Here is a 16,345-nt window from a genome sequence, read left to right as displayed (position 1 = left end):
CACATGACAGGATCAGATTTCATTGCATTACTTCAATTTACATTAGTAAGGAACACACACCCACGGTTTTAGTGGGGATAAGGAATTAAAAAAAAAAACAAAAAATGGGGAGAGAGAGTTTGGAGTGAAGTGTAAGAAGTCTAACCAAGTTCTAATTTTCCCCATGATGACTACATTGGTGCTTTAAAAAAATATATCCAATTCTTTCAAAAATTTCTCAATTTTTTCATTTTGGTGTCCCAAGTGCATGCATAGCCCGCCTGCTGGGAAGAGAGATGGGAAAAAACAGAAGAAAAGTCTGGCTGCTGGATCAGGCCAAAAGCCCATCTAATCTAGTCCAGGATCCTGCTCTCAGCAGCCAACTAGATTTCCATAGGAAAACCCACAAGGAGGACCTGAGTGCAGCATCAACTGTTCCCTCACCTGTGATTCCCAGCACCTGGCATTCAGAGGTATACTGCAACCAACAATGGAGGGAGAGAAACATAGCCATTGCAACTAGGAGGTGAGAAGGGTAATACAATGGAGGATGTTAGCAAAAGGCAAGACTGACTGGTCAGAACACGGCAAAGCTCTGTTGCAGGAACTACCAGCTGTGAACTCAAGTGCCTGGTTATGATTGCATATATAGTCCAAAGATGGTAAATGAAGTGCATCGCTTTGGAAACCCCAACTTTTGCAGAAGCAGGGAAAATATATTGGGGGAGGATGTGAAAAGAGCGGGGGTGGGGGGCAGCCCAATGAGGACCGAGCATGCTCAGGAACAACAGGATGCTGAGCATCTGTTGGCAATTTGGAGGGGGAGGGGGAGGAAACAGAAAATCAGGAAGGGGCTCAAAATGGAAGCTCCTGAAAGGAGGTGGAATTGAGCAGAAGACCAAAACAGGACCAATCCACACTGCAGCATTTTGTTGCAGTTAGGGATGGGCAAATCCTTCCATTTCAGTTTCTCATTTTTCCGCTCTCAAGTTCACTTCTCCACATTTCCACGTTAGTTTGCAATTAAACGACAATGAAAGCCTCATGAAAATTCGTCAGCATTTTCATGCAAAGGTCCCCATTGTATGCCATTTCCTTTAATATATACACAATTTTGCAACACAATCACCCTTAATACAGTGTAGTTGTTGTCTTGTATCTTATTTTCACCAATGCATGCATTTTTCTACACACTTTACCCTGCGGTAAGCATTTTCACACATATTATGTGGTTGGAGAACAGCACTGCAAAATTCAGAGAAGCCTGGATTTTGAAGGATGGCTGCATTTTGATTTTCAGATTGTTCCAGAAAATGTGAATTGAGTAGACTTGCCTTTAAATGCATGCTGAATCAAATCTCCACCCCCCCCCCCGCACCCGCATCCCTCTCTGGCTAATGGGTAGGTGCAGCTCTAGCAGAAAGGGGGGGGGAAGCAACCTATTTGCTTTTGCACCACTGCAAGGCAGGCTACTGATGAATCAAAGAGTACAGTTGAAAAGCTTTCACACCATTACTCCATGCTCTCTGGCCGGGTTGTGACTGCAGTGTCTCAGAAGAAATGGACTATGTGTGTGCGAGGCCAGGAAAGTAGGAGGCTGGCTCAGATTGGGCTCATCCCTGTTTTTCTTCAATTCCTTTAAAAACTAAAATGGTAGATCATTCCTTGGTCCTAGATCACTGGAGTACCTGCTTCCAGCACATTCTGAAAGAGACAGCTGTATACAACCAACATTATATTCTACATTCAATGCACACTGATATCTTGCTTATTTCTATGTAGTCCACACAGTCTGGACCTGACATATAATTTATGCCCCTGAAAAGCAGGCTAAAGTGTGCTTGAAAATATCTTAGTGAAAATATTATATGTGAGCTTCCAGACTGTCGCTGCTTTCAGAGGTCAGATTTAATGACATAACAGCGTCAGGGAGCACAATCAAAGATGATTTTGGAGCTGTTGCGCAACAATCTCACTACCTGCCACTCTGCAAATTGAATTCTTTGGGATAATAACAGCAATGGGGAAATGCTTGGAAAAGGGGGAGCAACATTTGCTTCCCACAATGTAATTTCACCTCCCCATAAATCAGAGGGCCCACTCCAAATGGGTGCTTTTAAACAGGTGTATTCTGCAAGGTGCAGTTGACACAATAATAGTGCATTAATGGTGGAATTATGCTGGACCATCCACACACCGTTCAGCATTATTCTGTGATGCTACCCCAATGTTACGGCACCATCGCTGTCTGGAGGGCAACTCAGCGCAACAAAAGCAGGACGAAACAACCCAACAAACGGAACATTTATGGTATTTAAAATTACAGGGCTTCAGCAGGAAATGTTGGGGTGTGCACCAATTGGAAAACAAGCACCCTGGAATTTTTGCAAACACTACAGAAAGCCAGTTCACATATAACCACCCCAACACCACCATGAGCACAAATAGTCATGAATGCACAATTGAAAAGGATGTCTGGCATGCTCTAGATTAGAATGAATGCTCAATTAATAGCCAGCATCATCCAACCTCATCTCAAACTTTGTTCTAACGAATCGTGACAAATGCTCAATAAACAGATTGTCTAGAAGTGACTCGTCTCACTCCATAGCCAGCAGCATTTAGGGCTGTGGAGAGTGAAGTTTCATTCAAAGTACAGTATCAGCCAATCCGAGGCTCCAGGTTCCTCTGAGCAAATGTGACCCTATTAAGCTGGTAACATCTCCCCCCCCCCCAAGTTGGCCTCCTCAGCAGTATTTCCCCTCCCAGGCCCAGCAGCAGGAGTAAACTTAGTGGCTTTCCATAGCTAGTAGCTTCCAGTTCCCTTGACAGTGTTCAAAATATGCTTGTCCTCTGACCGCTCCCCTTATATGGCGTGCGCAACTTGGAGAGCCTTTGCTCTTGGGACTGCTGTCCACCTGGCATGGTGCTGGTGGTGCTGATTAAAGCCTTTAGGGACAACAACAGGTGCTCTGCTTGCAACCATATCATCCTATTTCCTTGCAAGAAAGACGCTTTCCCCCATTGGGTTCTGCAACAAATGTAAGGCAATCAACATACACACACACAAAGCCAGAGGGCGTTATCTGCATGCTTAAAGTTGTGGCAGGGAAGAGGGGACATGGCAGAGGTGTGCAGGATTATGCAAGCTGTGGAGGGACTAGAAATCAGGGTCATCCAGCAAAGCACAAAGTTGGAAGATTCAGGGCAGATACAGGAGCAGCATATAGTTAAACGATGAATTCACACCCATGAGAGGCTGTGATGGCCACCAACTTGGATGGCTTCAGAATAGGGTGAAGGGGGCATTGGGATCAACCCTGAGCCATCTCCCACCTGCCTGCCTTCTTTCTTGCAAGCTGTCCAAGGGGTGGCCCTGGCTGACACCTTCCTTAGGCTCAGTGTTGTAGAACTCGGCAGGGCAGAGGATGAAGACAAAACAAGAATTAGCCTCACAGGGTTGTTGTGAGGATAAAATTGAGAGAGGGATAAAAGTGTGTGTGCCACCTTGGAATAAAAAGTGGAGTGCATATGGTATAATAATCAACAAACACATTGATGTAAGTTATTGTCAATGTTCTCCTGGATCTAGGAATACTTGGCATTGCTAAATGCTGAAATCTCAAACCGACCACTCTTCCAGCACCCCAGTTCTGCCCTCCTTCTCTGTCGCTGCTATTTCACGGCCTTCTGCTCTCCAAACCGTTCTCTTAATCTCCGCATTAGAGATGTTATGGCACATTTGTACAATTACTCTCTAACGTGCTCTGGCAATCATGCTAGGCTCTGTTCTGGCTAATCAGAGCTGCTATTTGCTCCCTTACGGGAAATGCCGCCAGGGGCATAACTCATTAAGAGTGCCAGCAGAGGCTGGACACTTTGCTTAGAGGGAGGAAAAACAGGGGTTGGGAGACAGACGGAGTGGGTGGCTGGGGGGGGTGGAATTGCGCCAAGAGAAAGGGACTCCTCAGAGTCAAACCAGTTTTTCAACGCACCTTAAAGAATATGCAATTGATCTGTGTGTTGATCACATACAAATGGAATTTGGTGATCATTGTACACAACCTGGCACTCTGTGTGCGACTTTCTCGCACACCTTACTCTGCCCTATTCCAGCCACGCCAGCAACCACTGCAGAGAACCCCATCAGAGGAGCACCCCATCTTGGAAAACCGCTGCTGCTGCCAGAAACACGCAGCTAGAGGTTGCAATAGGTACATCACAACTGGACCAGGCCATTGGCCCTACGTAAGGGGAGATTAGCTCTGCCCTTTCCTCGCTTTCTCAATATTCATTCATTAGACTTAGACTACGAACCTTTCCCAGACAGGACTTGCATGTCTTGTTCTACACTGCTATCATTTATAGCAATAGTGGGGGAGCTCTTTCAGCTCTAGGGCCATGTTACCTTGTGGGCAACCTTCCAAGAGCCATGCGGCCCTAGATGGACAGGTCCAGAGGCAAAAGCTGGCGGAGTAACGAATGTGAATTTTACCATGGTACAGTAGGCTGGTTCCTGCACACACTCTCACAACCCTCTCTCTGTCCTTCTTCCAGGCAAGCAAGAAGCATGATCAGAGTTCAAGGACACATTCCAGACAGGCAAAAACATGCGAGGAGGATGTGGAGGAGGGCTGGTTGTCTGGGGACAATCACAAGGCCTAAAGTTTCCCACCCTTGCCTTACTTCTAAGATACGTTTTGTTCTGTTTTTCCAGAAGTGACCACACCAGATAAAACTTTGCAATCAGGAGCAAAGTGCTTAATGCTGAAATGTACTTTGGTGGAAAAAGTCCAGAAGGGAAATAATTACAAATTGGAAGGAAAGGATCTCTTTTTGCTATCTTTCTCATTCCCCTGCAGCTGTAGCTATTTTCTCGTTCCATTCTTTGAAATGTATGGGTATTTTTTTGTTTTGTTTTTTGAAAAACCTTCTATGTCCTAAAAAGAGCCTTTAGAAGCAGCGAGAGTGCTTCCATTCACTTATTTCCATGTCGCCAGAATGTTGTGAGGGCCATACTTTATGAAGCAAATAATGCAATCCTAGAGACGTCTGCTCAGATGTAAACTCCCATTGAGTCCAGTGGAGCTTACTTCCAGGTAAGCACGCTGAGGATTGCAGCTTAACACCACAATCCAAAACACAGCTCATATATGAAGGGTTGGGGAATGGTTCTTGAACACAGTATAGCATAAAATCATTGAACTGTAGAGCTGCAAGGGACCCCCAAAGTCATCTAGTCCAACCCGCTGCAATGCAGGAATCTCAACTATAGCATCCATGACAGATGGCCATCCAGCCTCTGCTTAAAAGCCTTCAAGGAAGGAGAGTCCACTGCCTCTTGTAGGAGTCTGTTCCACTGTCCTGAGTCTTCTTCCTCCTGCCCAATTTACATTTGTAAGCTCCTTGGGAGCAGGGAACTGTTGCAGTCCATTCACCTCCACCACTCTTTGTTAAAACAAAAGCCAAACACCCCCGCCTCTGCCTTATTATTCATATACAGTGGTACCTCAGGTTAAGTACTTAATTTGTTCCGGAGGTCCATTCTTAACCTGAAACTGTTCTTAACCTGAAGCACCATTTTAGCTAATGGGGCCTCCTGCTGCCGCCACGCCGCTGGAGCACAATTTCTGTTCTCATCCTGAAGCAAAGTTCTTAACCTGAGGTACTATTTCTGGGTTAGCGGAGTCTGTAACCTGAAGCGTATGTAACCTGAAGCGTCTGTAACCCGAGGTACCACTGTAAATGCTTTTACAAAGAACTGAGAGAGAGAGAGAGAGAGAGAGAGAGAGAGAGAGAGAGAGAGAATGTGAAGTAGGGGAGACATTTTTGAATGAACAAAATGGGCTTTTCTTCCTCACCATTGTGACCACACAAAATAGCCATCAAAGTTGCCTTGTAGCCAGGGGGCCTCTGGGACGCAGCAGCAGGTGCTGTTGAGAAGGAAGAACCCTCCAGAAATAGGGCTCCCTCCACCTTCACTTCCATAAAAGGTTGCCAAGAGACTCATCCCCCTGGGTCCTGAGTGCTGAGCACTTTTTCTCTAGCTGTAAAAGGGAGTGACTTCATGCCCTGTCCTCGTGCTCAATTCCTCCGCCGGCAAACTCACCTTCTCGAAGCAGTTTGAAAACACCAAGAAAATGGTGAGTCTCCTTTTACCTGGAATTTCCGCAACTTTGAATTAACTTGAATTATGCTTTCGGAACTGGGGAGCCTTTGTGGCTCAGTGGTTAGAGCACCTCCTTTGCATGCTGGTTCAATTCCCAGCATCTTCAGATAGGGCTGGGAATGTCCTCTGACTAATAACCTGGAGAGATGCTGCCAGTCCGTGTGGACAGTGCAGAGTTAGATGGACCAATGGTCTGATTCAGCTTAAGGCAGTTTCCTATGTGGGTAGAGCATCAGTGGTAGAGCATCTGCATGGCATGCAAAAGGTCTCAGGTTCAACCCCTGGCATCTCCAGGTAGGACTGGGAGAGACTCCCTGCCTGAAATCCTGAAGAGCTGCTGCTTGCCAGTGTAGGCAGTACTGAGCTAAATGGATAGAATGTTCTGACAGTATAAGGTAGCTTCTTCTGTTCCTAACTGGAGGTTTCCTGTTGCACTGAACAAGTGAAATGGGGATAGAGGGACATTGTCCCTCTGCCCTTCCCACAACTTGGGTTCATCCAAAGTAGTGGACTTTGCAGTATGTTTAGGAAGGTTAGCAAAAGATCTTTAGAGGGCTGAACAGGACCCCTTCCTTCAATTCCTTTAGAACAAGTGTTAACCAAGCTCACGGAAAAGATCTCTCAATGTCTATTTGACAGCCTTTGCTAAATGGAACCTCTGTGGCAGACCTCTAGATACCATCACCAGAAAACCTGAGCTTCTCGGAGGAGGTTATCTAGCTTTTGATTATTTGCTTTTATAGGCAAATCTCCCAGATGTAGGACTAAATAGATTTTTAAAAATTTGATGCAGCAAAGAAACAAACAAAAAACAACAACACTTTTAATATATTATTCAAATGTTCTCCACAAAGTATTGCTGTTTTACATGGTGAGATTTTTTTGGGGGGGTGGGCAGGGTGTATTATGCGGCAATAGGGTATTTGTGGTGGATTTATACAGGGCCAGTCATGCCCCCCCCTTACTAGTTTGCCGTATGCAGGGGCAATTATTGCACTGTAGCAAACAACAAACCAAAAAATAAACTGGAATATTTGTGGCATGAAAAGTTACAGGATTTCAACAGGTCACACAGCGTGATTGGAAATGCAGCACTATGTCTACCCAAAGACTTGGCAGGTGCACACTGTTTTGGAAGCAAGGATATTGCACAACCACCTTGATACCATCATTACTACAAATCATTGTGAACCCACCATAAAATCTAAATCTTCACCCATAACTAGAGTTCTCCTGTCCATTCATCCACCTCCTTCTCCAGGGTGCTATATAATCTGTATGAGGCTCAAGCAGACAAATTCATTCTCTCCAACATTCTGAGACGGCTGAAGAACACTCAGCATGCTTATTCCTTTCTGGGCTGCTTGTCTGAGAGAGTGGGGTTTGGGTGTGTGTGTGTGTGTGTGTGTGTACTTTTTGCTTATTTTATTATTTTAATGCTTAGTGGCACAGATTTGGCACTGTTTTTGCTGGCACGGGAGCACTGTGTTTGCAATCAGAGGGATTGATAGAGGACTTTTCACCAGTCCAGCTATTCAGGGGTGGGTGTGCATGTAGCAGCTTCATATTCAACTTCCGGGCTTCAATATTGAAGGGGGTCCAAAAACATGTGGTTGTATCTAATTAAGTGCTACTGAGAGTAGACTCATTGAAATCAATGGTCATGATCTAACTTGGGTCTGCTGATTGTCTTGCCCCTGAGAATGTGATCCCAACCAATCAGAGATCACATAGTGTAGGTGTGGGAAACCCTTAGCCCTCCAGCTGTTGTTGAACTACAACTCCCATCAGCCCTAGCAAGCCTGGCCAATGATTATGGGAGTGGCAGCTCAGCAACATTTGGAAGGCCAAAGGCTCCCCTTGATGGATTAAATGTGATGTGGTGCTATGTAGCCAATCAGATTTGGGCATGCGATGACATCACAAAGCCGATTCAAAGTGGCAGCAATGTTGCCTGGTTGGATATCTGGCTCATTCTGAAAGGATGAGCCATTCAGCCCATTTTGCATCCCATTCTCAAATTACTGAAAGAGGACTATGTTCCCACCACCACCAAAAAGGCCCACCCTCATTTAAACTCATTTTTGCCAGCAGTGCTTTCAAAGCATTGGGTGACTACAGTTAATGGGGAAAGTCCAATCAAAGTTCAGAACTTCAAAGTTCCCTTGATATATCAATGAAAGAGCATGCCTATTATTACTAATATCTTCCTGGATTTCTTTTTAATAAACCAAGTGCTTTCTCAAGCAGGGATCTGATATCCCAAGCACCTTTCTCTAAAGAACAATCAATCATATTTATTATAATTGTTGCAAACCACGCAGATGATGTGTTGCTGTAGCAACAATTACCTTCAGCGCTTCCCCTTCCCAAACAGTTTCTGTTTTCTCAGTCTTCAATGAAATAAAAAAAACCTCATTCATGGGATGCCAGGGGTACACAGTCTCCCCCTGGGAGCAGCAATACCCTCAGATATATATTTTTCTACAGGAAAGTGGGAGAGAGGAGTGTTAAAGGACACAATCCTGACCCTAGTTTTAAAAAGTGGGTTGTAGGCAACATTAGTCCTGCTCAGAATAGACCTGCTGAAATTAATGGACCTTAATTAGTCATGCTCATTAATTGCAATAATCTGGGTCAGACCGACCCTGTGTCCCCAAATACTATCAGAATCACCACTCTTTGCAGTTAATGACTAACCCACCACTGACCCCCCCATTCCTCTTGTTCTTCCTTGTCCCCGCCTCTCTTACAAACATATATTTATTTCACCGGCACACTCTCCCCACTTGTTCACCACAGCAACTGGTATATGGAGGCATCCTGCCTCCGACAGCACAGGCAGAACACAGTCTGTATATTCACTATAACTTTAAAGCACATTCGAAACACATTCTGTCCTCCAAAGAATTATGGGCATTGTAAGTTCACCCCTCCGAGTGTCGCAATTTCCCAGCAACCCCCTTAACAAACTACAGTGCCCAGAATTCTTTGAGGGAAAGAACTATGTCCTTGGGTTCTAGATCAGTTGGTTAGAGCATGGTGCTGAGAATGTCAAGGTCGCAGGTTCCATCCCCATATGGGACAACGGCATATTCCTGCATTGCATTGCTCTGAATGTGCTTAAAAGGCTTCGTGTGTACACAGCCCATGTGGCTAGCAGCCACTGTTAGCCTAACCCTCTTCCAAAGCCATCCAAATTGCCATGGCTTCTTGGGGGAGCAAATTCCCTAAGTTTAGCTATGTGTGCAGGGTGAAGAAATCAGTTTCCTTGGCCTGCACTTGAATCTTCCAAAATACTGCTTTACTGGATAGCTCTGAGTTCTAGTGTTAGGAGTGAGGGAGAAAAACTTCAGAGATTCTCCTCCAGGTGATGCAAGACCAGAGAGAGAAAGATGGCAGAGTGTTTGTGGAATTTCCTCCCCCAAGAGGCCCACCTGGCACCAACCTGATTCTTCTTCCACCCCTAGGCAGATATGTTTATTCTCCCATAAATGCCCCCATGCCCTTTAAAAACATTTTCTTTTTTTGTTATATTTCATTTCTGCATCTTATTTTGTGAAATGTCCTAGATGTTGTGCTGAAGGGGATGGTAAACAAACCTTGATCATATATATTGCAGAGGGTTGGACTAGATGACCCTTGGGATCCCCTTCCAACTCTAGAATTCTATTATTTTATCTCCCACACCCCTGGCAACAGCTATGACCAAAAGCAAGACGTATTCCAACAAAGGGCAGATTAAATTGGTACAAGGCTTCCATTAGACTAGATAAATAAATAAATTTGCAGTTATAAACTGGAAATGCCTCCGACCACCCCTTGCTTGAAAATGCTTTGCTGATAATAAAATCATTCTGGGATGGATTGAATAGCGCTCAGGATTCTGAAGCTACACAACACTGCCCTCTGGTGCTTGCTCCTAGTTTGAGTTCAAAATTAACTCTGAAAACAGGTGGCAAGCTTTCTCCTCTCTTCTTCCTCCCAGAAGCAATGGCGTGTGTTCCTCTTTACAACAACCCAGTGAGGTTGGCTAAACTGAGAGGCTATCATCTGGTGAATTTCATGGCTGGGTGAACAGCTGTGCCCAGGTCTTAAAAACAAGAAACAAATAGTATTGTGGCAAATTAAGGAAAGACTGGCGAGTTTAATTTTGGCACAAATCACTTAAAAAAATAAAAATTTAAAACTAAAAAATAAATAAATCGGGGCACAAATCACACATGGTGGAAGGCTACTGATGTTTTGTCCATGGTGAAAACAAAGGGAAATGGAGTTATTATTATTATGTCTACTAAAAAGGTAAAGGACCCCTGACAGTTAAGTCCAGTCGCAAAAGACTCTGGGGTTGCGGCACTCATCTCACTCTATAGGCCGAGGGAGCTGGTGTTTGTCTGCATACAGCTTCCGGGTCATGTGGCCAGCATTATAAGTCACTTCTGGCAAACCAGAGCAGCACACGGAAACGCCGTTTCCCTTCCTATTGGAGTGGTACCTATTTATCTACTTGCACTTGATGTGCTTTCAAACAGCTAGGTTACATTATATATATATTTCATTATATATACGGTATTACATTATATATGTAATATATAATGATAATGATGGTGCCAGGCGAGCGTCCCTGGGGAGAGCATTCCACAAAAGGGAAGCCACCACAGAAAAGGCCCATTCCTGTGTTGCAGAAAGTACAGTGATATTTATTTGCTTAGGGAAGAGGTGAGGAAATATTTTCAGTCTGAGACAACCTTTTCTTTTTTTGGTGGGGGGGGGGAGAGCAAATGCCAGTGTCTTACTCTCTCTGTGTGTGTGTGTCAAGGTCTACAAAAGTACAAAAAGGGGCAACTCTCCTGAAACAGGCAAACAAGACATGAACATGCTCTGTGGGCATGGAATCCTGGCTGGTTGGCAGGGACAGGGCAGCACAGATCCCTGGAGGGAATGGAATGCAGTACCGTGGGAAAGGAGGTTGGCTGGGGCCCCCTGAGTAGGAACACTACCCAAGGCATTGTTTTGTCACCCAGGCCCCAGTCGCTTAATGCCTCTCTTCACCTGCAGTCAATCGCCCTGACGCCGGAGCAGATCACCGAGTACAAGGGCATCTTTGAGATGTTTGATGAAGAGGGGAACGGCTTGGTGAAAACGGATGAGCTGGAGAGGCTCATGAGCCTGATTGGCATCAACCCCACCAAGAGAGAGCTGGTGACGATGGCAAAGGATGTGGACAAAGACAGTAAGGATTCCCCGTCTGGCCTGGCTTTTCAGAAAGAATTCTGGCCCCCAAATCTAACAGTGCTATGGGAAGAGAGAGAGTTTGTGTTTATCAATCTATCTGGGAAGGGCGACAGCTCAGAGGTAGAGCATTTGCTCTTCATGCCCAAGGGCCCAAGTCCAATTCCTGGTGTCTCCTGGGAGAGACAACCCTGCCGTGCTGCCAGTCAGCATCAACAGTGGTGAGCTTAATGAACCAATGGCCTGACTCAGCATAAGGGCGCTCCGTATTATCTTGCTATATACATAAAAATGTAAGACGTTGTCACGCTCTGCAGTTTGCATAGCTGCTGAGAGGCAGCCACTCCAACTGCAGCATGAGGAATGGCAGGCTGGCCCAGCCAAGTCGTTTAACAGAGGGGGAGAGCCACTCTGAAACACCTCCCACTTCTGGTAAACACGCTTGTGGTGAGGTTTAACGGAGGCGAAGAAAGTGCTTTACATAGCAGCTTAGCAGGCCACTCTGAAGCACCTCCTCCTTTAAAAGGGGTGGAGCTTGGTGCCAGCTATGAGGGGGGATAGGTGAGGGTATGGTGCAAAGTGGGGTTGGGGATTGGTCAGGTGTGTGGGAAAGGCAAAGAGCTTGGCGAGTGGAGCAAACAGGGGCAGTAGCATCTCTCTCTCTCTCTCTCTCTCTCTCTCTCTCTCTGTGTGTGTGTTTGTGTGTGTTACACATACGTTCTATTTTTCTCTTCCCCTGCCCACACACATTAGTTTGCAATTCCCAACCATTCCTCCCAGTAAAAGGAGCCTATTTATAATGGTACCCTCAAGGCAGGACTGTGTGGCAGACCAGGCAGAGGGAGGAGGCAGTCGGGTACACTTGCCCCAGACCTTGGAGGGCTAAGCCAGCCAGGGCCCCCCACTAGGGGCTTACTGGTCTTACACTGTCATGCCAAGATCAAGACTCCTGCCCCAGACCTCAGACAAGCTCTGCACAGGCCTGGTACAAATGTCTGTGGCCCTATGCGAAAAGAATGAGCAGAAAGCATCCCAAAGTGCAGCAAAGTCTAAAATGTCCAGAGTCTAAAATCACCAGTGGGACTTACTTTTGCATAAGCACAGCCAACATAAAATCTGCACCTACTGTTTTGCATCCACTGCCCCTGGTCCTGACCACCACTGACATGTGTCCCTCGGACAGCTGTCCAGAAGGGAATGTTTTCGACCCTTGGGTTGAAAAAGAAGTGGCTTATAGGAATGCATTAATGGATTCCAGAAGTCCTTCCTTCCTTTTCTTCCCCTAGACAAAGGCACCTTCAACTGTGATGGGTTCCTGGTTTTGATGGGGATTTACCACGAAAAGTCAAAAAACCAGGATGAAGAGCTAAGGGCAGCTTTCAAGGTCTTTGATCAGGAGCACAAAGGCTACATTGACTGGAACACCTTGAAGTAAGTGAGCAGAAGACAGGGCAAAGGAGGGCGGGCGTTGCCAAGTCTCCCGTCCAAGTTTGCTATTCACATCCACACTGTTTAAAGCACATGCCTTTGGCCCAGAGAATCCTGGGGATTGTAGTTTAAGGGTGCTGGGAGTTGTAGCTCTGTGAAGGGTAAACTACAGTTCCCATGTGGTTGTGGTGGTTGTTGTTTTGGTGGGGAAGATGTGCTTTAAACGTAGGGTATGTATGTGAGCCCAGCCTCCGTTCTGTACAGACTAGGAAAATGCATAAGAACATGAGATGAGTTTGCTGGATCAGTCCAGATGCCACAAGCAGGACCCGAGCACAATGGCATTCTGTGCATCTGCCATTTCCAGGAATTGGAGGAAGAATATAGCCATCGTTCTGGTTTTGATAGGCATTTACCTTGAAGAAACCAGGATGAAGAGTTAAGAGCGGAATTCCCAGATTTGTAGGAATTGTAGTTTACCCCTCCCACAGCCTTCTATTCCACGAATTTGTCCAGTCCTCTTTTCAAGCCACCCAGTATTCATCCTGGCCCGGAGCAATCCAATTCCGCTCATCCAAGATAACATCTGTGATGGTTGTCATGTTGGCGGCCATCACTGCCTCTTGTGGGAGTGAGTTCCATGGATTAAATATGCGCTGCATGAATCGAATGGATCTATAGCTCTTTGTGAGTGCAGGTAAAGCAGAACCTCCATGTTTAGAGGCAGCATACCAGATAGTGCACAACCACGCCTTACCGTGGCCTCCGCCCTTTAGGTACGTGCTGATGAACGCCGGGGAGCCGCTGAACGAACAGGAAGCAGAACTCATGATGAAAGAAGCTGACAAAGACGGGGATGGGACCATTGACTACGAAGGTATCAGAAATGCATGGGGAGTTAGAAGGGAGGAACGTCTCATAGGTACAGTCAGCCATATAGAATCATTCATAGAATCATAGAACTGTAGAGGTGGAAGGGACCCTGAGGATCATCTAGCCCAACCCCCCTGCAACGCAGGAATCTGCAGCTGTCCCCCATGGGGATCAAACCTGCAACCTTCGTGTTATCAGCACCATGCTCTAACCAACTGAGCCACATCAGCACCCCTATCTTTTTGTTCAAAATACAGATGGCATTAATGAAATACGTACACACAATCTAACAATTGGTAAGACTTCCACAGTTCTGCCTCTTCCTCCTCCTAAATCTCTTATCACAAATGCAACATGGTCTTACTTGACCTGGGCTTTGTGGATTGCATTTTTATTTTTCTCTCTAAGAATTTTGGAGTTTTAATGAACATGTCATAGCCCATCCGTAGCTGAGTCAATGGTTCAAGACTGCTCAGCCTTAATCCATGGTTCTTACACATTTTGTGTGCACACACTGTGCAATACTGTACATGCCTACTCAGAAGTAATGCTCATTGAATTCAATGGGACATAAAGGAACAGCAAAACCTCCCCCCACCCACTGCACACCTTGGGCTGTAGAGTTCAGAATACAACAGGTATTTGGCTACACCCTCTGAGATACCACCATCTGACTCTACTGTCTCCGCCATTGTTTTGCACGTATCCTGAACTCAATTTCCTAACCAATTTCCTAGTAGGATGTTTGACTTAAAGGTAAAGGTAAAGGTACCCCTGCCCGTACGGGCCAGTCTTGACAGACTCTGGGGTTGTGCGCCCATCTCACTTAAGAGGCCAGGGGCCAGCGCTGTCCGGAGACACTTCCGGGTCACGTGGCCAGCGTGACAAAGCTGCATCTGGCGAGCCAGCGCAGCACACCGAAACGCCGTTTACCTTCCCGCCAGTAAGCGGTCCCTATTTATCTACTTGCACCTGGGGGTGCTTTCGAACTGCTAGGTTGGCAGGCGCTGGGACCGAGCAACGGGTCCCAGCTTGACTTGAAACACAGATAAACCTAGGAAGCACCATCACAGTTCTTCAGACCTTCCAGCAGATGGCAGTATAGTGCACCAATCTGACATTAGTCAGTATCCATATTTGATAAACTGCAGAGTGTGCCACTTTTCCTTCTCTTAAAGCAACTGTCCCTTAATTTGCTTTCACAAAATACATGGCAAGGATCTAAAGACCGTTTGATTTTCTTGCAGTCCATGGGACTCTCAAGAGTCTTCTCCAGCACCATAATTCAATTATGATATGATATGATAGAGTGACATGATAGAGCAAGCCTTTTCTGTGGCTGCTCCCAGATTGTGGGATTCTCTCCTCCCAGTTACCTCCTGTCCACCAGTAGGTGAAGACCTATTCAGGCAGGCCTTGAAAAGGTGCAGATGATGTTGACCAATGGACCAACCATTGGGACTACATTTATATACCAACTTTATCTCCCAAGGAACTCACGGTTCTCCTCCTCCCCTTTTCATTCTCACCACAACCCTGTCAGGTAGGTTAAGAGATTTACCCAAGGTTACCCAGTGAGTTTCATGGCTGAGTGGGGATTTGAAACCTGGTATCCTACAGGTCATAGCTTGGGAGAAGTGTGCTATTAATACATTGCATGAAATAAACAAACAAGCTCCACTGAGCTCAGCAGGACATACCGTACTTCTCTTGTATGTGTGTTTGAAAATACACCAGAAAGTTAAGAAATGGGCAAAGGGAGGAAGGAAGAAAAACCATCAATTCCACCTTCTTTCTAATAAATATCTATGTTTGTTTTCCCCTTCTAGAGTTTGTGGCGATGATGACCGGCGAATCATTTAAATTGACCCAATAAGGCCCACTGGAAGAAATTAATTCTTGATGTCAGAGTCCTGTCCCCCCTCTCTCTCGACCCAAGCGACTTTCCTTCTTGCAATGTAAATAGACAAAAGGGGCAAGACACCTATGATGTCTGTAGGTAACATAAAAAGTATTGGTGTACAGATCTCCACATCTCTACAGCAAGAAGTTTGCAAGCAAAGAGGAGTGAGGGAAATCCAGTCCCAGCGTGTATCTACATGACAGAGTTAAAACAGGTTTAAAAGTGTAATTCGGTCGTTCTGCAAAAAGAGCCAGGCTAAGCCACTTTACCAGAGGATTCTCCTTCAGCTACAATTCCCATAATTCTTCAGAGAAGACCCCGGAACTCCGACAGGCATCTATCCCATAGAAAGTTAGCTACTCAGAATACTTTTAAAGCACATTATTTCCTCCAAAGAATCCTGTGAGCTGCAGTTAACCGTGCTGGGACTTGTAGGGGTAAACTACAGCTCTCAGGAATCTTCATGGGAAATAATGTACTTTCAATGTGCTAGAAATACATGGTCTGTGCCCAGCTCAAGTTAAATCACCTTGGGCAGTTGAGGGCTGGAAACTATGTGAGGGGTAAACTACAGCTCTCAGGAATCTTCATGGGAAATAATGTACTTTCAATGTGCTAGAAATACATGGTCAAGTTAAATCGCCTTGGGCAGTTGAGGGCTGGAAACTGGACAGATTGCCCTTGTTTAAGATTCATATTAATAAAATTTCAATGAAACCAGTTTCCGTTTTCTTTACCCCCCAAGTGTGGCTTTTTGGGTA

At 45.7% G+C, this 16,345-nt stretch overlaps 1 protein-coding gene across 2 annotated transcripts; it reads left to right on the top strand.

The window, feature by feature from the left end:
- The first annotated feature begins 4,952 nt into the window (after positions 1-4,952).
- CALML6 (calmodulin like 6) lies at positions 4,953-15,935 on the top strand. 2 transcript variants are annotated; one of them, XM_053400697.1, is made up of 5 exons: positions 4,953-5,078; positions 11,207-11,381; positions 12,667-12,811; positions 13,585-13,685; positions 15,511-15,935. In XM_053400697.1, exons 2-5 carry the CDS (start codon positions 11,258-11,260, stop codon positions 15,555-15,557), a joined length of 417 nt encoding a protein of 138 aa, XP_053256672.1. In that variant the 5' UTR covers positions 4,953-5,078; positions 11,207-11,257; the 3' UTR covers positions 15,558-15,935. The 2 variants fall into 2 exon arrangements, with proteins under 2 accessions (XP_053256672.1, XP_053256671.1); XM_053400696.1 differs by lacking the exon at positions 4,953-5,078 and adding an exon at positions 6,004-6,122.
- Positions 15,936-16,345: the final 410 nt, after the last annotated feature.

This window comes from Podarcis raffonei, chromosome 8, assembly GCF_027172205.1.
Source record: "Podarcis raffonei isolate rPodRaf1 chromosome 8, rPodRaf1.pri, whole genome shotgun sequence".
Lineage (NCBI taxonomy): Eukaryota > Metazoa > Chordata > Lepidosauria > Squamata > Lacertidae > Podarcis > Podarcis raffonei.
Note: the sequence above shows the minus strand (reverse complement) of the source record. Positions and strands in the feature narration are given on the sequence as shown.

Coding starts and splice junctions, on each gene's coding strand:
- CALML6 (XM_053400696.1), top strand. Junction 12,812..13,584: donor ATTGACTGGAACACCTTGAA/GTAAGTGAGCAG, acceptor TCCGCCCTTTAG/GTACGTGCTGATGAACGCCG. Junction 13,686..15,510: donor TGGGACCATTGACTACGAAG/GTATCAGAAATG, acceptor TTCCCCTTCTAG/AGTTTGTGGCGATGATGACC.